General features: G+C 46.5%; 1 protein-coding gene across 1 annotated transcript in view; it reads left to right on the top strand.

The window, feature by feature from the left end:
* Positions 1-2921: 2921 nt before the first annotated feature.
* LOC102370111 (cytochrome P450 4B1-like) overlaps positions 2922-26269 on the top strand; it is a 28181-nt gene continuing 4833 nt past the window's right edge. The window contains exons 1-10 of the mRNA XM_014521137.2: positions 2922-3506; positions 11097-11238; positions 13579-13623; positions 15000-15127; positions 15337-15461; positions 17165-17316; positions 18176-18282; positions 20312-20502; positions 23722-23855; positions 24569-24633. Coding sequence (XP_014376623.1) covers positions 3321-3506; positions 11097-11238; positions 13579-13623; positions 15000-15127; positions 15337-15461; positions 17165-17316; positions 18176-18282; positions 20312-20502; positions 23722-23855; positions 24569-24633 — 1275 coding nt within the window. The 5' untranslated portion in view covers positions 2922-3320. The remainder of the gene's footprint in view (positions 3507-11096; positions 11239-13578; positions 13624-14999; positions 15128-15336; positions 15462-17164; positions 17317-18175; positions 18283-20311; positions 20503-23721; positions 23856-24568; positions 24634-26269) is intronic.

The following is a 26269-nucleotide window of genomic DNA, read 5'->3' as shown; positions in this document are numbered from 1 at the left end:
ACTGCTTACACAAAGTCTTTGCTAAAGCATTGGCCAGAGTAGGCCTGATCAATGAATCTGACTGATGCATGAACTCCTTACATAAGCAAAACTTGGCATGTGGTTCAGTTGTGCACATCTGCCAGAAGATGGGAGGAAGAGATGGCTGTACAAGGTGTAGGATACTAGGATGATGAGGATAGAACAGGAACATGCAGATCATGACATGGAACAAGCCCATGACAAGGGACAGCTTAAGATATTCAAAACCTTGATGCAATATAATATGTCATTTGATGTGTTCACTGTGTACAAGGAGAATTAGAAATTATGGGAACTTAGTATTGGCCTAGGGGAGCCTACGTGGCATTGTGCCAATACCTTGTCATGGGTGTACATGCATTAACACCTTGTCTGTCAAAGCACAAGCACGTTAGGACCACATCTTGTAGACAATAAATCTAGTCGAGCTCTTGCCACTGACCTGAGCCTGTGGCTGTTCTTTAAGACAAGATTGGTGTTGGGATCTGCTGGCTGTCACTTTTTGCCAGCACCACAGTCCCTGAGACTTCAACACTGATATAACATCAATGGATCACACATCCACACCGGATGGATGAGGGCAGCAACGATGACAGTAGGCTGTAGCCTATGAAAGCTCATGCCTCTCTGAATGAGACACCCGTTCTGCTTCCTGCCTAGCTTCTAACACAACTAATCGCCTCTCCCAGTTCGGTAATAAAGCATGGTTGTAAACACTTCCCCTGGGGCTGACAGCAGTACTTTCATGCCACACATCTGAATTTGTGTTCCAGGTGCTGTTCCCAAGCCCCAATAAAGTAATTAGTTTGGGCAATAACCTTGCAAGCCATCCCTGTAACACGGCTCTTCATTTGCCATGCAAAAGCAAAGGAGCTAATACCGCTGCAGCAGAGGCCACTGCACTGAGACTAGGAGTGACTCTTCCCGTTCAACCACACCAGCACAGTCAAGGCAGTACAACCCCCGGCATTAACAAGCCCTCGGTCACTGCCAGCCACAAACGGGGACAGAACCAGGTTTGGTAATGTCCTGCGACCAGTTTAATCAAGGTGGGAGATCTCCGGTGCTCATCTAGAATATATTTAAATATTCGACCTAACAACAGCTTACATCTAGATGAACGGATTGTGATTTCACAGCCGTGTCCTTGATATACAAATTAAATGCAGACACATTCAGGTGACAGCTGGTTTAAAAATCGCTTTGGCCTTTAGGCATGTTTGCTACCTTTCATGAGGAACAGGGTCGATCGGCATTTGAGATCCAGGTCCAGCCCCACCAAGCTGAACAATCCCTCCAGACCAGCAAGGAAGGCCAGGTCAAGAGCAGGCCTGGTTTGTGTCAGCGTTGCTCTGTGTGGACATCCCATTAACCAAGCCTCCACACAAGAGGTCAGGCCTGAAAGTGGTTGACCCCCCACCCCACCTGGGGGAGCTAGGGCCAGTGCATGATACTAGACAAGCCCTTCTATACCCGGTAAACCATAATTCATATGAATTAGCCACACAGCAAACTTTATTTTCAAGAGGAGACTGGACGGTCACCTTGCTGGGGTCACTTGACCGCAGTTGTCTTTCCTGCTTGGTGCAGGGGGGCTGGACTCAATGGTCTTCTGATGTTGCTTCCAGCCTCTGATCTATGAATCACGTTTCTGATAAGAGCAATATGACAAATGAGAATAAAATACAGGTAATGCCTTATGTGAGTATATCCAGATATATCTATTTCCAGGTGTTCTCTCTACCTGGGATCTCTTGTGCACATCTAGACAATCTTTCACAAAAGCAGGATGTTGGCCGATTTGGTCCCCTTGCTTTACCGGGGGCAGGCTAAGGTGTTATGCCTTGCGTTATGTCAGGGTTGACAGTAGTTTTACTAAGAGGGTAGATTATGGATTTGTATAGGATGGCTTGGATAGGAACGAAAGTTTCCAGCCCTACTTTTCTATGATTTCTAGGTGGCCAATCTGCCAAGAGGATCTTACTCAAAATAGAGAGCAAGATCTAAGAGGTGCAGGATTAGTAGACATCGACAGATGGGAACCGCAGCAAAGGATGCAGGAGGAGCACATCCTTGATCCCTGACCCTTTTTTATCCCCATAGTAACACTTACAAAATCACCTGATTGAAACCTGAACTAAATATGGTCATAAAAAGATACCATTATGTCACTCAGTTAACCAAAATGATACACACTGATCCAATCTTTTTACCAGGATTAAATGTTCTGAGACTGGATAATTTTCCAAGTATTTCACACCAGGGGACTTAGCTCTAATTAAGCTATGCAATATAGCATGAATAAAGCAGATCTAACTTAACAGTCTTTAAAGCCTACTAAAACACTACTCTGGATAACTAACCCAAGTTTTTTAACACGGTCTATTAGTGAAGATGCAGAGAACGGTCACAGACCATCGAATAACCCAGGCACCGTCTTCACCCTGTTTTGTAGATCTGATCTGACTGGGAATGCTGGGGCTTGGCCATTCATCATGTTGTCTACTTTTCCTGAAGAACTGGTTTTAAGGTGCAATTTGTTTGACAAACCCCCCAGCTTCTTTCACCTGACAACCTCTTGCACAGTTGGATCAAATTTCTGGGCCACTTTGAAAGCTGAGCTGTGCCGGAGAAGCAGAGAGTAAAGTACATTTCCCTAACAGGAACAGAACTGACATCTGAAAATAAACTGACAGTGGATTCTGACTCCATAAGCCTCGTTTGGGTCCATCTCATTAAGGATTTTCGTGTTTCACTTTTATCTGCAACTGCCATAAAAGCTGCACATCTGACTCCTGTTGCAGAGAAGAACCAAGATTTCCTTTATTCGGCCACGCAAAGAAGAAAGCAGGGTCAAAGTTCTCAGCTGGTGTTTCTGTTCAGCAGTAAACCAGGGGTGATAGAGGACTTATACGCAGAGCAGGAGGTAGGTGGCAGGAGATTTTATTTGGACTCAAAATGCTTTTATATCTAGGTAGAGAGATCCAGTTACACGACTTATTTGAGTACCTCTAAGGAGGTTAAGTATTGTTACGATTGCGATTTCTTGAGTCAAAGGTATCCTACAGTCTGAGTGTTGGCTCACAGACCGATTTCTTCAGCTGTCATCATGCTGGGCCATGCCAGAAACCAGCCTGCAAAACAAATAGAGCTTTAAAGGCTTGCTCTCAGGCGTGACAAATTGGGGGTGTGAATGATGCTAAACGGAGGAGACTGCAGAGTCCCACAGAAAGGGGTGGGGCTCCACTAGATAAAGCTCGTCGCAGCGGGCCCGCCTGAAATCTCTGCTGGACACGGAGATGAATTCTTTGTGGCCCTGGATGTCCGGAGATGTCTCCCAGGTCTTCCGCCTGGCTGCAGTGTTGTGCCTGACCTACGTGTTCCTGAAAGTGGCCCAGCTCTACAGGAAGAAGCAGGAGATACACCGAGTGTTAAAGAACTTCCCTGGCCCTCCTGACCATTGGCTGTATGGGCACGTCAAAATGGTAAGCTGGCAACTGAGTGTGTGATCTGTGTGCATGCTGGTGCATGCTATGTGTGCGTGTGTGCATGCTATGTGTGCATCTGTGCATGCACACAACCCCAGGGATAGCTCAGCTTTCAGCTCTATGAGCAGAGCAGCTGTTGGAAGGCAGCTGGGCGGGGGTGCAGACAACGGACTGTATGTCGACTTGCTTTTCCTTTCTTTGAATCCTTCCTCATAGGAATCCACTGTCACTGAAGGCACAGGGGTTGTGGGGAAGGGACGGGTTCTCCATAAATAAGAGACTTTTTTGATTTTTCCTTTTAACCTTTTCAGACTTTGCTCCTGTGGTCTATAGCTCATGAAGACAGTTTTTCCCTTTTTTTGTTGGTTTATTTTTGTTTGAGATTTCAGGACCCGACTGAACGCAAAGAGCCCTTGTCATGTTTTGGAGATCCTCCCAGCCCTGAATGCTGCATAAATCAGCAACAGATTTCCCAAGACAGACTTTTTTCAGAGGGGTTGTGTGAGAGTTTGAGCGCTTAGAAAACAAGATGGGACATATTTGGGAAATAACTCACGGGATGGATCAGGCTCTGGTGACTGGGGGTTTCAAAGCAGATTGCAATTCAGAGCGTAGAGAGAAGCACAGCTCTTTTGGTTTCTACCTGCATGCTCAGATCCTGCACGGCTCCCAGCTCCAGGTCTCGGATGGCTTCACCTCCTGCCCTTGCTCCTATACCTTGATTTATACTCCCGGTCCCCACATTATCTCGCAGCAGCTCTCGCAGGCCTTGCAGGGGCTGCTTTGGCCCTTAGCAGACTCTTCCTCAACACTAGCGGGTCGTGGTGAGCTCCATGGTGAATCCTGTGGACTTTTTAAGGTCTGCAGGTAGACAAAGTTGGGAGGGACAGCATGAAGATGGTTGTTTGCAAAGGGATCCGTTCTTCTGGACGGTTTTAGTATGCATCAGGTTGTTATTTAGAAATAACAAATGAAAGAAACATGTTGTGAAACATGCCATGTATTGGCTTCTCAAATGTGGTGAAGGCATTTGCATTGGACGAAAATCAGCCCTTTAAATTCCCGCAGGTCTTGGTGTGCTTCACAACGAGTGGTTTATTTTCCAAGTTCTTTCTACTTGTCAACATCCACTTTTCAGATCCAGTCTGAATAAACAGACTTCACCTTTTACAGAGTACTAAAGGTATTTGCTAGTCATGGCAACAGATAAGAAACCTTTACTTGTGGTTTTCTATACTTCAGATGGAATTTGATCCTTCTTTATTCCCCGCTCCACTCCAGAATAACGTGCAAGCTCAGTCATTTCTTCTGATGCATATCTCTTCTTCCCACTTATTTAGTGGTAAACAGCAGACCACTCCAGCTACTGCTTAAAATCATCCCCATCAAATCGTGCGCCAGGCAAGGACAGCACCGCCAATCTCTCTGCTGAATTAACATAGCTACTGATTTTTAACCAGCACGTGCCAGACTGCTCTGCTTCTCGTAAAAAGATACAGCACAGCATGATAACAAATGCAATGGAAATGCTGGGAGTGCATTTGCACTCCTTCCATCTAGCTTGCCTCCGAACCACAAATTGTTACATCCACTAGATCACAGTTTGAAACCATGCTTCGTCTTTCTGCAACTGGCTGCCCGTCTGAGGAGAATGGGAATCCATTCCTGCTTCATTTCCACATGGACGTTAGCAGATATGACTGCCTCCAAAACTGAAAGCAGGTCTCAACTACTCCCCACTTTCCCTTTGCTGCTATTGCAGGATACAGCTGTTATAGTGGTTTCTGCTCCAGGAAGAAAAACAGCCTTACCACTGCAAATGTATTCTCTCCACATGTATTGCTTAATCTAAGCTGAACCTTAGGTTTCTATAGATAAAATCCACAGATAGGATCCTTTATTACATTCCTTTCCCAGCTATTACTACAGAGTTATTAGCCATAATGCAGTTGATACCGGTTATTAGCATGTCTGATCTCTAAGCTCCTTCCCTGCACTCTTGCAAGCCCAAATTTCACACCCGTTTTCAGACACTCCACAGTCCCTGTGTCTCTGAGGCCAAGTAAGTGGTACAGTTTTGGGTCCCCTATTCTCTACTTCTCTTAGCATGTCTTGACCTAGCACCCACTATTCCTTTGCACTTCATAGATCCTGGTGTATGCATTGAGTCACCAGTTTCCCCTTGATGTAGTTTAACAGCTCTAAGTCAAACGAAAACCATAGGGCTGATCTTTGACTAGAACGGAAAATCCTGGTGGAAGTTCCTCTCTCAGTGTAGAAAAGATGAAACATTAAGGTAGAGAGACAAAGCTTAAAAGTACAGTCTTGAATTCATAACCACCCTTCCTTTCCCCCTCCCTGGGTTGGGCATTGTAATGATCTATTCCCCTTAATTTTTTGCATCATTGCATACCTGTTTTTCTGGCTAACTACATTTCGTATTCATCTCCTCATTCAAAACTGTCATGAATCAGGGTAGAATGAATTCCCTTTCCTGAGGTTTTCACTACAAAGTTCATGTTGGTCAGCTGCTATCTTTCTTTTCTCTTGCAAGTCAAAATTTATGTCCTGGGGCAAATTCAGCACCAACTAGAGTGACTCTGACCCCCTTTCACTGATTTTCATGTGCAAGTCCAATCGGGCATGCATGAAATAGTCGTGTCTCTTCTTTCGGTCTCCTTGTAGCCCTTAGCTGTGCTCTGTCTTGTTCAGCAGTGGCACCAAAAGATGTCTCAAGGGCCTATTATCGTAGCTGGATGGTTGGGTTGTTTTTCCAAGGGTAATATTTGCAACATTATCAGAACTGGGCCACTGAACCTTGTTTCTTGAGATCTCTTTTCCCAGCAATTCATTAGGGCTTTGAGGATGAACAGAAAATGCCCACAAGGAATATTACATCATCCTGCACTGTGCGAGTTGGGACAACCTGGCATTTCTCCCAGCCCCTACAGGCAACAAATGGGGAAGCAGAGTGTTGTAAATGGCTAACCTCACCCTCTCCATGGCTCACTTGTATGTATCTGACTTTGCCTGTGGTCCACACCTCTTTGCATTCCTTCTCAATGCATTTCCCCATTCCTTACATCCTTGCTGCAAGTTCATTTCTGTTATCAAGCTGACCAATGCTTTCTGGGCTTCCAGCGTTTCATGGAAAACTCTGTGCTCCATGGCAGACAGGTCACTCGTCCTTACTCCATCTCTCCTGCTCTTGCAAGAGCTAAGCTTCCCAATCTATTTTTTAGGTCCTACTTGTGGCGGAGCACCTTTGGGGTGCTCGCCATGTGGCAGGGGCTGCAGTAGGCTGGGACAAAGCCAGCAGGGAAGGCAGCCAAGCAAAGCCCCCAAAATGTCATTCTAAGGGGGGCAGTGTGTGGCAGAGCATCTTTGGGGTGTGCTCCCCACTTGTGGGCTCTCACAGGCTCTGAGGAGAGTCTGCTTTGGAGGAGCAGCTGGGGAAACCTCCCCCAGGACCTATTTTAAGGGGGAAGGTGTGTGGCAGGGTACTGTTGGTGCCTGCCACTTTAAGAGTGGAGCCAAGCAGCCAGCAGGTACTTGATTTTCATGGCCGTTTTAAATCTCTGGCAGTTCGCTGCTGATGAGAGAGGCAGTAACATTGCCTGGCTGCAAGGCTGCTTGGAACATCCTGGAGATAAGGGCAGGAGCTGTAGGGGTTGGGTTGGAGGCTCCTGGTCCTGGGCATGACCTAAAACTGCACCCTGCCAGGAGTGGGTGGCCTGGTGGGGCTCCCAGTGGTGCAGGAGCCCCCAGGAAATGCCAGGCCCATTACCATCCCGGTGAAAGGTGAGTAGGGGCACCTTAACCCTAGCCCTCACCTTCAGGTGGGCTACTGAACCCCAGAGGTAGTTGGGGCCAGGCACAGCTGCGGCCACCTGAGCCCTGTGAGGTGCAAGACCCTGAGGAGGAAGAGTGGGGGCCACACATGGCTGCAGCCACCTGAGCCCTGTGGGGTGTAGGACCCCGAGGAAAGGTAGTTGGGGCTAGGCATGGCTATGGCCACCTGAGCCCACTGGTGAGGGGAGCCCTGTGGCCCCAGTGAGGGGGGCAGTGATGAGTAGCTCGAGTGAGGGGATGGCCCTGGTGAGGGGGGGCAGTGGGAGATGTGAGGCCCTGGTGAAGGGGAGTAGATCTAGGTATGTCTCCGGACACCCGAGGCTGTAGTTTGGGCCTGAGGCTGAGTAAAGGGGCTCAGTCTGAGAGAGAGGGGCGAATCCTGACCCTGGTAAGTCCTCCACTGCTGGGAGGCCGAGTGTGGGTCAAAAGCAAGACCTATAGTTGCGCACAATGACATGCTTCTCCGGGGGGGAGTGCGAGTCCCCATGAGACTCTGGAACACCAGTCGTGGTGTGAGTTAAAACCGCCCCGATGAGGGGTGGCCCTAGAAAGGAGGCAGAGAGGAGGGACCCCAGTGGGGGAGAAGAACTAGAAGGCTGGGAGTGCTGGGAGTATATAGAGTTGCCCTGGAAGTGGCCAGGGCCTGCTCGGGTAATTGGCTGGCCACTATCCTGGTGAGGGTTGTGGGAGAGGCCCAAAAGATGGTACACCTGCCACCCAAGGTATGAGCTAGCTAAAGCCTATGGCCTAAGGGTCCTGCTCCAAGAGGGAGCAAGGCAGTACAAGTTGTTGATGCGTAAAAGAGACCCTGTGAGAGGGTGGAGTGTGAGAGGAGGGCGGTATGAATGTGTGTGGGTCTGAGGCCTGACAACGAGGCCTAAGCTTGGTCCAACTGTAGGCCAGGAGCATTGTCATCTGGATGCAGATAGTGCTCCCTGGCATCAGGGCAAGAATGGGCAGACTCCCACCTTAATTAATATCTTAATTAATTAGCAGCAAGGCATGGCAAGCAAGACAGGTGGGGGGCGTTCCCAAAGGCAAGTAGGGAAATGCACTGTGACTAGTCAGGGAGTCCCACTTTGCCACACTGCTAAACCAATGGATTCATTTCCTCACGCATATCATTTCTCAGCCTTTATTGGGAAACCTTCGGCCAATGATTTTACTTTTGAGAAGCCTCCACAGCTCCTGCTTCAGATTTTGTCTTCAATTTGTTTTTAAGTCCTTTTGCAAAGTCTTTTGCTTTTGTTTCAGGTTCTTTCGGTTGTCCTACAGTTGTGCAAGCACCTTCCGTATTTGTGAGGATGGATCAAGGGCAGGGGTGGAGGGAGGGGGGCAGCACGGGTGCAGTTGCACCCTTCCTTTGATTCTTACTCCACCCACGTTTTAAAACCAATTGCCTGGGAGAGGCAGCAGCATTTCTATTCATGCACCAGTGGGAGAGTTAATAGTCTCCATGGCTCGTTATCATCTCTCTGATTCCTTCTAATGTCTCTCTACTCCACAGGTACTGATGACCCTCTCTCCTTTTTAATCATCTTAATGTTTCATTACTCAAACTATCCTTTCTTCTGCGGTTTTGCTGTCTGTTAGCTATTTCTGGTAACGGCTCCCTTCTATTTCATAGTCCTGCTGAGGTTCTTTTGGGAAAGTAATATCTTTTATTAGATCAACTAACTAATTGGAAAAATTGTTCTTTGCAAGTCCTTGGGTGCAAACACCCTTTGCCCAGAACAATTTTTCCAACTATTTAATTGGTCTAATAAAAGATATCACATTTACTCAAAGAACCTTGTCTACCTGTGTCCTTAGACCAACATGGATACAACCAACAACTCTATAGTGCTGCTGACTGTTTTTAGATCTAGCTAAAAATCTTAACTCAAGTGTGGTAATATTAACTCAGTTATAGAAAAGACTGACAATGAAGGACTGGAGGCACTGTCAAAACCTTCAAGAAGGCTAGAATTTCTTTTGTGATTCTGAATAAGAGATGTGCCTTTAATGATAATGACTACAGGACTACTGGCACAATACCTTTTAACTATTTTTTGCCTAGTTTGTTGTGCTTTTTTTAAGCTTGATAAATTATTTGGTAAATTAACACACATTCCATTAGTTATCTTTGTTTTTGCTTACCTCTTAAACTGAATAGTATTAGCCCCCTAGGATATTAGTAAAGCTTCTAGTTTTTCTTTAACTGGAGAAAAATGTGTTGGGTTGTATGTCATGATGTGCCACATCTTCTGCACCCCACTTTTCAAAATCTTAGATTTGCTCATGAGTATCTGTTCCCATCTTGGCCCCAAGCTGAGGACATTTCCCTATCTTGTTTCTTGCCAGATAGATGACTCTTCACATACTAGTGTTATACCAAGCAATTGGCCAGGTTCTAGATTACAGGTTGTTTTGTTAGCAAGAGATGTTGGTAATGGATTTTGGTATTTCTTTGGTGTAATCCTGTTTATTTAGAACGGTCTGCTATTTCCATCATACTGCAAGTCTACGTAGCACCAAACGGTGTCACACAAATGAGCCCTTTCAAGCGACCCAGTCATAAAGCTGGCAGCTCAATGCAAGCATGTAGCATTATACTTATTTTTTATAGATTCAGAGAAGATGGAGATGTGTACGGTCTTGTTTGGGCAAGAAGTTGTTGGGTGAAGCACGTGTTAACAATGGCTGGAAAACATTTTGACAAAGTCACTACATGTGGTCATCCGCATGACTGAGTTTTTTTTCCTATTGGAACCCAAGCACCTTCAAAGAAGATTCTGAAAGTCAAGACAGGTCCCCTTAAATGAAGCTTTGCACTTTGCTGAGCTAGCAGGTTTCCTTCCAACTCTGCCAGCCAGAGATATTCAACAAACACACAAGGCAAGGGCAGAGTCTCTTATGTTTTGTAACAGAGTTAACTCAACATTAGGGTCTAAGGTTCACCATGCCAGGACAAGTCAGCTGGGTGCCAAAGTCCAGGCCCCCAACACTCCCAGTTTGGCAAGAGAATCCCCCATTCCAAAGTCCTGCTATTGCTAATCTTCCCAACTTTCAGTTTCAAGGGCCTGCTCTTCAGCTTGTGCACATGGATATAGCCCCATTGACTTCACAGGAGCTGTGCCAATTTATGCCAGCTGAAAATCTGACCTTACATGTTCACGTAAAATGGATCCTGACTCAGCTACATGACTGAACTCAGATTGGAAGCTACTGAGCCAAGGTGTATCCAAATGGCTGGGATGATGTAGTTGGGGCTGGTCCTCCTTTGACCAGGGAGTTAGACTAGATGTGACCTCCTGAGGTCCCTGCCAACCCACATTTTCTGTGATACTATGAAATGTTTCCTGAAGGTGGAGGAAGAAATGGAGTGCAAGTCAGAGTTAAGGGTCCCCAATTGGTAACTCAAGGCAGAGCACAGAGCTAGGGGACTTTTAGAAAGAGCCATTACTGACCAGGGCTTAACCAACACTGACTGGTTCAATCTTTTCTCTTCTCCGCACCTGTAATGCATGTCTCTAATGAACAGGAGGCTTACTGGGCTTCAAATGATGAGAAAAGCCTATTCAATTGTTGCAATATAAAAATAAAAATGCACGCTCCTCCCTGGGCCTTCTAGTCCATTGTCTGTTCTGATTATGTCATTTTTCTGCTTTCCTGGCCTCCAAGGATATTCCCCATTCAGAGTGTACTGCTAAATATCTGCCTTGAACTCCTATTTCCTTTCATTGAATAACACAGCTTCACCCAGAGGAAGAACTAGACAACACTGAATCCTGGGCACAAAAATACCCACGCTGTCACCCATTGTGGTTTGGAGGTTTCTTAGCATTCTTGAATATCAACCATCCAGAATATGCCAAAGCTATATACAGCAGAGCAGGTAAGGGCACTGCTTTCAATATCTAAGGATAATTCTTTATATTACAAAAATCATGAAACGGTGAGAATAATATCCTTGCTGAGTGCTTCCTATGCCTGAAGAAGAGTGATTGCACCCATAAGCTTGCAAAAAACTTCTTTCCAACTACTCAGTTGGTCTAATAAAAGATATCGCATCTACCCAAAGAATCTTGCCTTGCTGAGTGCATGTGTTTATGAAGTGTCAGACTCTTGTATAAGTGCTTTTTTTTAGGCACAGCTGGTGAACTCAGAGTAGTGGGGTGGGTGGAGCATCACACGGGAGCGAGGAGGAATTGGGGTTTGCAGCCGGCCAGGAGCAGGGAGACTGCAACCCTTCCTCACCCCTCCGCTGGCTGCATACCCCCCTCTCCCCTCTCCTGTGTGCCACTCCACCCACCCCACCAGTCTGAGTTCACCAGCTGTGCCTACTTTTCTTCCTGATGGTAAGTGGGATTCTCCAGGGTTCTGACCTGGGTCAGGTATTTTTTAATATCTTCATTAATAATTTGGATGGTGGGATTGAGTGCATGTGCAGCAAATTTGTAAACAACACCAAGTTGAACAGAGTTGCAGATACTCTGGTAGGATCCAGAATGACCCAAATAAGCTGGAAAATGCTCCACAACTAAACAGATGAGATTCAACAAGGACAGGTGTGAAATCCTGAACTCAGGATGGAATCATTGCACGTATAAATGCAGACTGGGGAATGACTGGCTAGGCGCAGCACTGCATAGAAGGACCTGGGGGTTACAGTAGATCATGAGAGCTGAATGAGAGGCAACAATGCTCCTGTTGCTAAAAGAGCCAAGAGCATACTGAGTTGTATTAAGAGGAGTGTCACTTGAAAATCAAGAAAAGTGATTCTTCCATTCTATTCAATACTGGTGAGGCCTCACCCGGAGTCCTGTGTCCAGTTTTGGGCCCCACACTTCAAGAAGTATGTGGACGGTTTGGTAAGAGTCCAATGTAGAGCGACAAAAATGATTAGGAGCCTGGGAGGCAAGACTTATGAGTAAAGGCTGAAAGAACTAGAGGGTTATTTAGGCTGGAGAAGAGAAGACTGAGGGAGGATTTGATAACAGTCTTCAAATACCTGAAGGGTGATTCCAGAGAGGATGGAGATGGGCTTTTCTCTGTAGCCATAGGGGATAGGACTAGAAGCAATGGCATCAAGCTGCGGCAGAGGAAATTCAGGTTAGAGATGAAGAGGAAGTTTCTGACTGGGAGGGTGCTCTAGCATTGTATCAGGTTACCTAGAGAAATTGTATCATTTCCATCCTTGGAAGTCTTCAAGAGCAAGTTAGATAGACACTTGGCTGAGATGGTTTAGTCAGGGATGATCCTACTTTGAGTAGGGGGCTGGACCAAATGTGACCTCCTGAAGTCCCATCACCTACTACTTTTCTATGAACAGAACAGCTGCTATTCAAATAAGTTTCCTTTATGTTAGGGTGGAAACTGATGCAAAAACAAGCAAAAAGAAATGTTAAAGTGGATATATAAAACTCAAATTCTGTCATTTAGATAGAGCATTAATCTAGATTGAGGGCTGCATTCATGAACAAAACATTTCTGGAGAGAGGGAATATTTAGTTACACTTCATTAAAATTATCCATTAATAAACATTTGATAAAAGATGGTTTAGTAGTAGTATTTTTTAAAAAAAATTAGTGCAACTGTGGCAGCTAAGTCCAACAAGCCAATGGGTTCCTTAGAGGTATTTAGGATACCTTTTTTCTGATGTAGCATCTATAAAAAAATACTACATATGTCTAATATGCTTGGAAAGTCCGTCAATCATTTATTAATACTTGATAACTTACTATTTATAAATAGAATCTCAAATATAAAGTGCAACATCTTTTCCTGCAAAGAGATTTTCCTCTCAGTATAGAGTTTGCTACTAAGAAGAATAAAACTGAGTGCATCTACATGTGCAAATAACGTGAAGAAATAAACTCTGGAGAAGTTTGAGATGGAGTAAACTACTCCCAAGTGCAGCATCTACACATGCACCCAAGACAGCAGCAATATGAGCCTGGCTGGCAGGGGACATGTACTATCTTACTCCCGTGTTCAGTTTACTGCAGTCTAATACCGTAGCACATGTAGAAGGTGACACCAACGCCATAGCTAATTAGTCTACTCTGCAGTAAAGCACATGTGTAGACGTGGTCACTCGGAGGTACTTTTACTAATTGCTTTACTGCAGCAGGGCCAAAATCTGAAATCCTTCTACAACATAAGGAGCTGCATATTGTCCTCCTGCTCATTTCACTGCGATAACATCTCTCTGTGTTATATTGAATTCCACAGATCCTAAGAGTTACGTGCCATATGTTTTCGCACTTCCATGGCTTGGTAGGTACTGTTATGTCTTGTTCTTACTTATGCTGTGCAGAAGTACTGCTAGAAAGAACTTTTAAAGAATTTTGTGCTGTGCAAATAGAGAGTGGTCCAATGTCCTTGTTACAACACACAAACACACACACATGCACACCAGAGAGGATTCGCTAACAGAAGTGCAGGAGAGTAGGGAGTTCAGAGTCCAGTCTGAATCATTTACATTAACCCATAGGTGTCTAACTCCTCCAGCCCCAGGCACTGGACTGGTCTGTAGCCTGGATCCAGATACATTGGAATTAGTGAGCAGGACCTGTCCAGTGGGGTGCTGTGAGCAGCATGCACCAATTCTGCTCTGGGGCTTGCACTGCAGGTGGTGGAAGGACTGGATCTGGTGCCACAGGTGCTGCCCATAGCACAGGGTGCTGGTTTGGGGAGCGTGCTGCATGTACTACCCCACTGGACCAGCCCTGTACTCAGGGGATTAGTTCAGAGGCCTCAACCCATGTGTGTTGCATGTTCCCCGTGCCAGCCTATGGTGCCAGGTCCAGTGAGACTGGCTTTGCACATGGTACGCAGGGTTGGTCCAAGACCCACAGTCCAAATCTACTCCACAGGCCACTGTCTTAAATTATCCGTTAAGTCAGTCTAACAAGATACCTCAGAGGTTTTGGAATATGTTATCAAGGGCTATCACTCCACGGTTCTGTTTGACGAGGCAGCACAAAGACAAACCCGTGTCCCATCAGAGTTCACTTCCAAGTACCTTTGCCTAGATTAAAAGTAGATGTGCCCAACTTTGCTTTTTTCTTTCCAATTTTCTGCAAAAAAAAAAATTGTGGGGGGTGGGGGCTGAGTCCATTTTGACATTTAGCTTTCTGATATAAATTATGGGGGGGTGGTATCTCCATTTTGACATTTAGTTTTCTGTGGGGAAAATACTAGATGGAATTATCTGGTTTGTTGCTTCAATTCTGATTTTTTTTTTTTTTTTACATTGGAATTTTCAAGTTCAATGAAACTAAATTCAAGCCTAAATTTCAAGTCTAAATTAAACTGCCATTTCATTTTGAAATATCAATTTGAAATATTTTGTGACAAAACTTCGCACAGAAAAACCCCAAGCTCATTTCCTGGCATTTTGAAATGAGCGCTCTTCCCTTCGATAATTCTGACAGGAAAGAAAATAATTGCATTGCAAGATGCTCATGTAGAAACCAAGTGCTTCTACTGAGGTCACCCAGCTAAAGAAAACTCTGTGATCATCCTAATGCAAGCACCTGACACATCTTCACTTAAGACCATCCATATTAGAGGTTAAACAGGCCACCTGAAATGAACTATTGCTTGCTAGGAAATGATCTAACCAGCTCTTCTATATCATGACCCCCCAGGAGAAGGATTGCTGCTTACAAGTGGAGCAAAGTGGTTCCGGCAACGGAAGCTGCTGACACCAGGCTTTCACTATGATGTCTTGAAGCCTTATGTGAACCTGATGGCAAACTCTGTCCGACAGATGCTGGTAGGAATCACTCTTTTCCTGTGATGATTTCAACCATCTCCTGCTCCCTACTCATTTATTAACATTTATAGCTTTAAGGTGATTTTAAAATCATTTGAATCCTATCTCCCTGCTGGGAGGTGAACCAGCCCTGGTATACGAGCAGTTACCAGGATTTCTGTGCTCTCATGGAAATCTCTCCCTTCTCACCTCACTCCCTTCTCTACTAGGACAAATGGGAACAGATGGCCACACCGGGTAAGTCAGTGGAGATCTTCCAGCCCGTCAGCTTGATGACTCTGGACACCATCATGAAATGCGCCTTCAGTCATCAGGGCAACTGCCAGACAGACAGGTCGGGAATGGATCCTCTCAAATGCCAGTGAAATATTCTTGTCAACCTCAAATCAGATTCAGTTCAGTATGGGGGTGTATGACTAGGGCTGAACTAGGTACCAGGTGGATGTCAATGCAAGTGGGCTGAATCCTGAGGGATTCACCCTTGGGATCTTCATGTCCTTGAAGTACTGGAGGGTGGTTGATACTAGGGCTGTGTGAAGCTTCAGTCCTCGATTTAATTCGGCGGAGATTCAGCCCGATTCGGTGGCCGAATCTCTGAATCTGAATCGAATCAGGAAATCCTTTAATCTCTCCAACAATTTCAGAGAGAGTCGGAAAGATTTGGCAATTCGGACATAGACAGATCTAAATGTTTTTCCTATATAAGTCAAGGTACCAGGTAGGTCATGAATGCTGTGATGGTGGGGCACATGGAGCGTCCCACGGGAGCATGGGGGGGTCCCCAACGCGCTTCAGACCTGGAAGTGGTCCAGAAGCACTTCCAGTCCACTTCCGGGTCCACTGGGGAGCATGCAGAGGAGCTCCCCCATGCCTCCCTGGCTCAGCAACTGGTGCCTCCTGGGTCTGGGGGGCACCCAGGGTCTCCCCGTGGCTGATCACTGAGCCTGGGGGGATGGGGGGCACGAGGAGGCCCCCTGTGCGCTCCCCAGTGGACCCAGAAGTGGACTAGAAGAACTTCTGGTCCACTATTGAGCACACAGGGGGCTCCCCGGCACTCCTGTGGTATGCTTCATCCACCCCAGCATTGCAGCATTCACGAGCCATGCCTGGTACCTCGAGGTATGTAGAAAAACATTTAAAGTTGTGTCTGTGGCTGAATTGCTGATTCTCCAAATCAGCATCAAATATTCAGGTTCAGATTTGGCCAAATTGAAGCAAGGACAGTGATCCCAATCAAAGTATTGAATCAATGTCCCTGATTTTGTCTGAAATCCAAATTGAATACAGCCCGGTTTGCACACCCCTAGTTGATACACCTCAGGCAGGGGGGATTCACCACCATGTGCCACCCGGATCCAGAACCACTGTTAGGAAATCAAATGCAGAAGCCATGGAAGTACTGATGAAATCAAGAGGTCTTTGATTAGAGAGTGTGAAGAAATTGAGATTTTTTTTTTTTTGCAGTGTATTTGAGGCACAGAATATCATTGAAGACCAACAAAATCTGACTGATATACAGCTAATTCTGTTATATGGAGACCTGTACCTCATAAAGAGCTATAACTATTTATACATTAAATACTTGTACATGTAGCCAGGTATGATTTAGGAAGATGATTGGTATGTTGGAGCAAACGTATTCCTGCATGTCAGCATTTTGGTTTTTATTTGGAAGAATAATTGCTCTGAAGAAAATCCTATTTTATTCCAAAACTCCTGAATAGCTCTGTTCCATACAACTGGGCACAGGGCTCAGATTTTCTCCAATGTGGGGCATAGTATAGTGTAACACCATGGCCTGAGTCAAGGTGTTTCCCTGGGTTATTGTTTCTCTATGCTCAGACACAGCCTAATACTTTGGGAGAAAAGTGATTACTCCCAGGACCATGATGCATAGAAAAAGCCCGTTCCTGTTTGCAGTAAGCCATGGGGTACTCGTTCCTTCGCTACACCTTCCTGCTGTCTTCTGGATATTTCTCCCAGTGCAGTCCTATTCATTGAAGTTTTTGTCCATCTCCATCCTGACACTTTCTGCAGTGGCAGTGAATATATCCGAGCAATCTTCGATCTCAGCGATATGATATACCTGAGGATGCGGACACCCTTACATCAGAACAGTCTCATTTATTGTTTTACTTCTCGAGGCCGTCGCTTCCGCCAGGCCTGCAAAATAGCGCATGACCATACAGGTATTTCCCTGCATCTTCTTCCCACCTCTGGTTTAGGTTGCATGCCGAAATGAGAGCCAAATCCTGTAGACGTCACGCAATATTTATAGAACCAAAATTCTCATTGAAACCACTAGGAATTTTGCTAGCTGGGAGATGGGGGTTTTTGTGGAGGATCTGGAAGAAACACGTCTTGGGTACAGTTACAAGCAGTTTCTTTATAGGCACAGCCACAATTATTAAGTATAAAAATTGTTAATTCATCAATGTCTTTGAAGTGAAAACACTACACTCTTTTCATCCTCTTTCCTAAAGTAGCAATATCATTCATGAGCATTGGTTGAACTGGTGAACTCATGAAAGACACTTATGAACTGCAGAAACTGGTCTACAGAGCTCATGCCATAAGCAGGACATTCGGTATTCATGTATTTCCTGTGTGTCAATCTTCTGATTAAAAAAGATCCTGCTTTTCAGTAGGGACCAGAAACAATACCAGGTGACTAAAGTGGCTGCACCTAGAATCTGTTAGAGTGAACAGACTGCAACAGTCAATGTTTGGAGAGCTCTTTGGTACAACTATGAGTACTTAGGTATAATTAGGATGGTCGCAGCAATTTACACTGCCCCCCAGCTAATTTGCTTAAACAAAGGGGAGTTATTCCTGATGAGTGTTATTAAGAATGAGTGCAGGTGATCCTGTTGCTGTTCTGGTTCCTTGAGGCCAATGGAAGCCATGCTGAATGATTCATGTGGTTTCACTCTCCATGAATCAGAAGGAATCTGGTTCTGACCTACTTTGACACCTATATGGATTTAGGGAATCGCTCTACATGGCCATCACATGGGACACACAACTTTCACCTATTTTCTGATGCAGATAAGGTGATCGAAGAACGAAAGAAGGCCCTCAAAGATGGGCTAGTGCTTGAGGAGATCCAGAAGAAGAGACATCTGGACTTCCTAGATATTCTTCTCTCTGCCAAGGTGAGTGTTACAAGCACCCATGTGACTTATGAGAGCCGAGAAAGGTAACCACTGTGAGACACTTGCACCTGGGGAAGTGGTCTTTCCTGTCTAATTTCTCAGAGGATAAGCCTAACATTGATTGGCCACATTTATCAACAATGTACAGACATATTTCTCCAATGAAAACCTAAACTATGGAGCACAACTTTCGTACCCATGGTGGAGCTGGCTTTGCATCTGCAGCTGCTGAATTAATGCACAGAATCCCTTTTGTGCAGGGATGCCACAGAGTAGCTAGAGCCTTGCTCGCATGACCAGTCATCTGGCCATTTTGGGTGGGAACCAAGGCCAACCTCATTGACACACACTTTATTCAGCTATGGTCCTGGGTATGACTGTAAACTGCATCCAACTGAAGGACTGGTGGCAACATGGTGGGGCTACTCGTGGTGGGGTAGGTCCTATAAAATACCACAATGTCCAACCTCCCGAGTAAGGCGAGTAATAGGGTGCCTCAAAACCCTAGCCCCTGCTGCTTTGTGGGCAGTCCTTGGTTGGAGAAAGGCCAAGGGACATCACCCCGTTAAGAACAGCTGCTGACTGCCTAATGCCTCACCAAGGGTGCATTTCTATCTGTTGCTGTCTGGCAGAAGCTACAATCATCGAGGCATTGACTGTCTGGATTTGGTTTGGCCTTTGAATACTGTCTCAATGGTTTAAAAAGGGGCTGATAGGTCTTGGGCAGCCTCCACTCCTCCATATTCTTGCCTAGGCATACAGGCCAAAGGTCTTGGTGTGATGGTCACAGGACTCCGTGTAAGCAGATATATCATGCACCTGACTAGATCTTTTACATATAAGTCATGATCCAGAGGATCAATGATTGCCTACCATATTCAGTGCTCTTATCTATGATGTATTTATGAATTTTATTGATATGGAAACAAGCCTTTTATCTGAGCAGTGAGGGAACAACGACAGTCTCTGAGCTGACTGTATCATGGGCATCCCTTCCTATACTAAATTTCAATTCTTAAAAAGACATTTTGCACCAAATTGAGGGGTGGGGGGGAATGATTTTTTTTTTAAATGAAAGTGATTCCCCCTCTCTCTCTCCTCCCACCCAAATCCATCCAGTATGTGTAAACAGAAATGGAGAAATCTAGCAAATAGCTGGATTGCTCCAATGTTCAGGCTTCCAGACAGCTACAAAGTAAGGGTATCAGGTATCCCAAGGAGCGCTATGGACTGCCTTGGAGCCAGGCAGGATCTGAGGACCTGGGAGACCTGGAGAGGGGGTCAGGAAGGTAAGCTAGCAAGAACCATACGGATCTAGGGAATTGCTCTACATGTCCATCATACGGGGGCACAACTTTCACCTATGTCTGATACAGGTAAGGCAATCAAAGAAAGAAAGCAGGCCTTCAAAGATGGTCTCCCATGTGAAATGTTGAAAGAACCCACATATTCCCACCAAGCACTTTGACTACCTCTGACTTCCTGTCTGACCAGCTCTGGTAACCAGACAGCATTTGAACAAGCCATTTAATCTGAATCTTCATTAGGGCTGCATACAGCACCCTTTCCCACCCCCACATAGTGGGGGAGCTCTATCAGAGTGAAGTTGCCGCCCAATGGAGAGGGGTTTTTAGTGCTCCGCTAAAGCCTGCTAAGCAATGCAGTAGATATCTCCTGATCCCTCAGGCCCTTTGCATGGTCGGATATGAATGATGGGCAGTGAGAGACTCAGTTTTCCCTTACTTCTCTCCGACCTCCTGGAGGTACTTCTAACGCAATGAATGCATGGAACGAGCAGTTCTTGTGCTCCCAGGATGGATAGGCATACACTCATATCTGGATGCTGCACAGGATTTCCCCATGGAGAAGGGTTGTGCTCAGGCTGGAGGGAAGATCTGTCCCACAGTAATTAACCCCCAGGTCTTCCTTTGCAAAATCTTGGCTATCTGAGCTCCAAGCAACAGGATGCCTCATAGCACCTTTCTAAGAGAGGCTCTAAACCCTTAATTGAGCCCTTGTTTGCTTAAAGGATGAAAATGGAAATGGATTATCCAATGAGGAGCTACGTGCTCAGGTGGACACATTCATGTTTGAAGGTCATGACACCACAGCCAGCGGGATCTCCTGGCTCCTCTACTGCATGGCTATCCACCCTGAACACCAACAGAGATGCAGGGAAGAGATCCAAGCGATCCTGGGAGACCGAGAGACTATCCAATGGTGAGACCTGGCTTTCTCCAACTCCTTCCTCCCTAGAAATCACAACACTGCCATTGCAGGGGATCTGGCAGTTCCAGATGCTGCTGCCAGTCTTTTGACTTTAGCAATAACTGCTGCTTTGTTATGACTGTCCACCTTTTAGCCACATAGCCTGGTGGTTAGGGCACTTGCTTAGTGGGCAGGAGACCTGGGTTCCAGGCATCCATCTCTCACAGGGGGTTGGCACCCACATTTCCTACTAGTTGGCAAATGGTCTCACCACCAGGTGACAGGTGAGGATTGTCCAGGCCCCTCTCTGGTGCCTCTCTGGAAGCTAGCCCCATCGGCAGCCAGGAGAGGAAGATATGTGCAGCCAGGAGGAGCAGAGGAAGAGAAGATGGAGTATGCTCAGAGTCATAGATGCTCTCCTGCAAGGGAGGGCGGACCTGCTTCTAGACGGAGCCCCAGCTCTGAACAGAGCAGAAGCTTTCCATGACCTGTTTGTGCATTTTATCCAATGAACATTAAATGCAAGATGCAATGGACTTCAAGAGAAGAGTTGGAGGGGGTCTAGGCAATGCTTGGCCCAGGTCCTGGTGGCTACATAGGCAGATTAATGGACAGATCAGCTGGGTACAGACCAATTCAGGGCCTCAGACCCTCATCAGCAAGAGCATGGCCCCTCCACCAATGCGACAGGATTGGGGGGGGGGGGGGGGGGCGGAGACTGAGGGCAAGCTGTCTGGGAGTGCAATGCAGTGCTTCTGTAGGTGATAGGAGGGCTTTGGAGGGCTATATCCTCCCCAAATCACCTTAGGCTACATAGCCAGCCCTCCCAGAGCCACCACCCACCTGCAGAGGAGTGGCGTGATGCTTCCGGCCCGACCTAGACCAGTCCGATGAAGGTGTGCGGCTGCATGGACACAGCTGGGCAGCAGCACCTTGTGTAACAGGGGCCGGGTGGGGAGTGAGACAGAGATGCGGGCAGCTAGTGGAGGGGAGAGGGCTGCTTCAGAGTGATTGGGAGTGGGGGGGGGGCAGAGGTCCTGTGAGGGGAAAGTGCATGGCTGCGGGGGGGGGTGGGGGGGCGCGCACGTGCATTTGCATGCATCTCTGCATGCATACGTGCCTGTGTGTGCATCTCTGCATGTGCATCTGTGTGTTTGTGTGCATCTGCGTGTGCATCTCTGTGTGTGCATCTGTGCACATGCATCTGCGTGCGCATCTGTGTGCATCTGCATGTGTGTGCGTGTATCTGTTTCTGTGTGTGCATCTGCATGTGTGTGCATCTGTGCACGTCTGTGTGCATGTGTGCATGCATGTCTGTCTTCATGACAGGGAGAGCATGTTTGTGTCTTTGTGTCTATGTGCAGAGAGTGAGTAGAGTGCGTGCCCATCTATGTGTGTCTGTGCACGTGTGTGTTTTTGGCAGGGAGAGCATGTTTGTGTCTGTGGGTACATGTGCAGAGAGTGAGTGAGAGTAGTGTGTGTGCCTATTTGTGTGCATGCCTGTGTGTGTGTATGTTTGGCCATAGTGGGGAGCAGGGAGAAGAGGCAGGCATGCCTCCCCTGCCAGCACCAGGAGGGGAAGGGGCCAAGGGGCCCCTTCTCCCCCCCACCTTGCAGCCTAGCTCTCATGGAGGGCAGAGGGCCTCTTATTTTGTGTTTGCCCAGGAACCCAGTACACCTTAATCTGCCCCTGGGTGGCTAAACCACTTTTCTAGAAAGCAAGAGATACAGGACTTTCAGGTTTAATATCTATGAACTCCACACAAAGACAGAAAGCAAAGGACTAAAGGTAGCCTATCCAGTCTAATCACCCTACCTTTCACCTCTTATAAAGCAAGGAGGAATGGAGGGGAGCAAGGCAGAACACGGCCTTCCCTCCTTCTCTGTTACAGCAAAAGTATGAACAGACACTGGAGGAGGTTAGATTGAGTTAAAAATGGCCATCTGACCTAAGGTAAATTGGGTTGGGGGGGCTAGTGGAAGGGCTTGGGGGGGGCTGGGGGGTGAGTGGGATCTTCAGATGGATTAGGGGACAAGTAGGATCTGTGGGGGGAGGATCAGGAGTGCTTTCCAGGAGGGATTGGGGGGCTAGCAGGATCTGTGGGGGGTTGAGAGGCTCTCTCCCCCCTGGGAACCCCTCCACCCTCAGATGAACAACCACCCCCAGTAAACCAACCCCCACCATCCTGCCCTCCCATCCCACACCCTGTCTTACTTCCTTGGCTCCTGGCACTGGTGAATGCTGGTCAAACGGCACTGGGAGCAGCTTGTGGGATGGGGCATTTGGTGAGCTTGGATGGGGGGGGAGGGAGGAGGCTGGTTGGTTCATGGGTGGGGAGCTTGTCTGTCTGCGAGTCGAATAAAGCTAAAAATAGCCTCGTGCTGGGCTGGGGTTGGGGGTAGGAAAAATGCAGCCCTGGGGTTGGGGCCAGCAGCTGGGCTTCCGCAGTACAGGGGCTGCACTGGGAACTGTACAGACGTTCAGTTAGATCAGTCTCGCCTGACCCCATCTAAGCGGGCACTTGTACGCATGACGATGAGATGACATTTTCTGAGTTTGCATCATTGGAAACTAAACTATATCCCAATGTAGTTTCATATGCAACGTTGCAATCTGGAGCATTGCAACCATTAGTCAGCTCACCCCTCAGCTGCGGGAGAGGTGGGCCGGCTCCGTGGAAAAAAAGGATCAGGCCCCTCGCCACTTCCTGCCTTCAGCAGGTGCCTGCACTCCCTGGGACAATCACATATATACAGTGATGGAAACTGAAATGGTGAGGTTTCATTTAAAAACTCACTCTTTCAATTGAGGGGTCATAGACCACAACCTGAAGGACTGAACCCCTGTTGTGTACAAGCGCTCAGTCAGACTACCATGGAGGTAGACTTAACTTAGATCGGGTCAGCCATTTTTAGCACACCTAAATTTCCTGAGCATCTCTACAGTTTGCACTTAGGTCCACCTAACTAGGGATCTAGGTATAAGGTCTGCACCTGGAAGAACTAATTTAGATTGGGTGGCTATTTTTAATGTGATCTAACTTCCCCAAATGTCTATATATACCACAAGAGGAAGAAGGCACATTTGTCTCCTTGGCTTAGTGAAGCAGTGCTTGCTTATAGACCCCCTCCACTGCTTTGTGAGGGTAAAGAAGTCCATTTAGAAAATTGGGCCAATAGCTCATTAGCCATGGTGATGTGCTCTCAGTCTCTGCCTTTGGTTTCTTTCAGGGAGGACCTTGGGAAGATGACTTATACCACCATGTGCATCAAGGAGAGTCTTCGTATTTACCCTCCTGTAGTGCTAGTTGGGCGGGATCTCGGTGCACCTGTCACTTTTGAGGATGGACAGACCTTACCAAAAGGTTTGCTGAGTTTTTTCCTCTTTCATTTCTGAATAGGCTTCTGTGTTCAAGCACATTGACGGTGTTGGTGCTCCTGTCTGATAGCTGTGTTTTACCTTTTGCTTCAAATGTATATCTAAGATCTCAAAGAAGTAGGGGGATTTGATTAGGGAGATACAGGGTCTATTTCCATGAATAAGAGGCAGTCCTTGGTTTTAAGCTAAAGATCAAGGGCAAATTCAGTCTATAAACTGTTCCATGTATTTTAACGAGAATGGGTGGGATGATAATATACAACTTGTTTAAAATCAGGTTGGGTTATAAACTGGAGAAGGTACCATAAAGGAAACCCCTGCACTGGTACACACATGGATCACATACAGTAGGACCCTTTTACCTCTAATATCTTCTGTGACTTTTATTCTTGGTATTTTTTCTTCCGCTTCTGATGATGACATATCCTAGAAGGTCAAAGCAGATCTTTGTTAGAAATCTTTAGCAAACTGTCTGTTCTGGCCTTCCCCTGCTCCTCACCATTGACAAAGGAATGAGATATCTATGAGCTCATTGAGAAACAAGGTTCTAGCGGGAAATAACTACTGAAAACGGGGCATAAAAATGAGATTTCTTACCAGTGTAATTCTGCAAGACAAAAGCAAATGAACAGGGCACCACATCATCCTTTTGGGTTTCTTCTTGTATGATGATTTATTTCTCTCTCTTGTTTTTAACAGGGTTTCCAGTCATACTGAGTATTTATGGTCTTCACAGAAACCCCACAGTATGGGACAATCCAAAGGTAGTTCTCCTTAGAACCAGATTCATCTATACCAGTGATTTTTCAACCTTTTTTAGATTCAAGGCAGCCCTCATGAGACCTGAAGCACCCTTAGGAACAGAAGAATTGTTCTATTATTTTTCCACAAAAAACCAAACAGGTGAAAGCTAAGAGCTGGCATTTTCAAAGAACTTGGAAAGACCACAGTGGGTCAGAATGTTTTTGGTGCTATGAATTCCCATTTCACATCTACATTTAGAGGCTGTATTAGTGGGAGTGTTGCCAGCAGATTGAGGGACATGGTTATTCTGCTCTACTCAGCACTGGGGAGGCCACATCTGGAGTCCTGTGTCCAGTGTTGGGCATCTCACTACAGAAAGGATGTGGACACACTGGAGAGAGTCCAGTGGAGGGCACTGAAAATGGTTGGGGACTGGGGGACATCTGAGGGAACTGTTCTTATTTATTTTGGAGAAGAGAAGATTGAGAGGGGATTTACTAGCAGCCATCAACTACATGAAGGGTGTTTCCAAAGAGGATGGAGCTGGGCTGTTCTCAGTGGGGGCAGATGACAGGACAAGGAGCAATGGGCTTATGTTGCAGCAAGGGAAGTTGAGGTTAGATAGTAGGAAAATCTTTCTTACTAGGAGGGCAGTGAAGCACTGGAACAGGTTACCCAGCGAGGTGGTGAAATCTCCGTCCTTGGAGGTTTTTATGATCTGGCTAGACAAAGCCTTGAAAGGATCTCGAGGCACTTCAGGAAGCTGCTCGTTAGCAATCACTGATCTAGCTTCAGGATTTGTACTTCTGGAAGGACTAATGTTCTAAGTCCACCCTGCCCTTTTATGGCAGGAATCACCAACCTATGGCCCGGGGCTGGATCTCACTCATATGGATCCAGCCTGTGGACCTGGAGGGCTTCAGCGGCAAGGGGTTTGACCCATGCTGCAGCCAGGCAATGGGGTGTTTGGCTGTGGGGATGATTTAGGAGCAACATCGCTGCATGCATGTAAGGGGTTGACCAGATAATCCTTGAGGTGCCATCCAACCCTAGAGCATGGAGTCAGATTCCCTCTTCCCTTAGTCCTCGGTATGGTTTCCCACTAGCTACCCAATGGCCTAGCTTTAACAGGAAGGTGCTGTCAGTTCTGCCTGGCCATTAGGTGGTTGCCCTCTAAAATGGAAGGTCAATGTTCAAGTCCCCTCAAGGTAAGACCTGGATCTCCAAAGTCTTTTTTGTTCTGGGTGAGTATCTTAGCTGCTGTGCTAAGGAAGGGCATCACCTCCTAAGTTGACAGTCAGGTACTTTCTGTTGATGGGTTTTGGTTCACTGTGATTTTAGGGCTTAATGCAAAACTTTGCTGTGATTCAACATCACCATAGACTCACCAGAGCTAGGTGGACATGCAAGCCTCTGGGGCAGTAGTAGAAAGTCACTTCCCAGCCTGCACAGTCACATAGAGGAAAATTGTGTCTCCAAAGAGCACTTAGATGAGTGCACACCAATCAGGCTATTGCACTTTGACTTCTTTTTCATTGTTAAGACACACATCACTTACACACCTTCTAGGTGTGATAATCACCCAGTGACAGCCTCTTTTTCAGTTTGCCGTACAAATGGTGACCCCTTTTCCTTCCAAAGCCATGGGAGGCCATT

This window comes from Alligator sinensis, unplaced genomic scaffold (assembly GCF_000455745.1).
Source record: "Alligator sinensis unplaced genomic scaffold, ASM45574v1 scaffold781_1, whole genome shotgun sequence".
Lineage (NCBI taxonomy): Eukaryota > Metazoa > Chordata > Crocodylia > Alligatoridae > Alligator > Alligator sinensis.
Note: the sequence above shows the minus strand (reverse complement) of the source record. Positions and strands in the feature narration are given on the sequence as shown.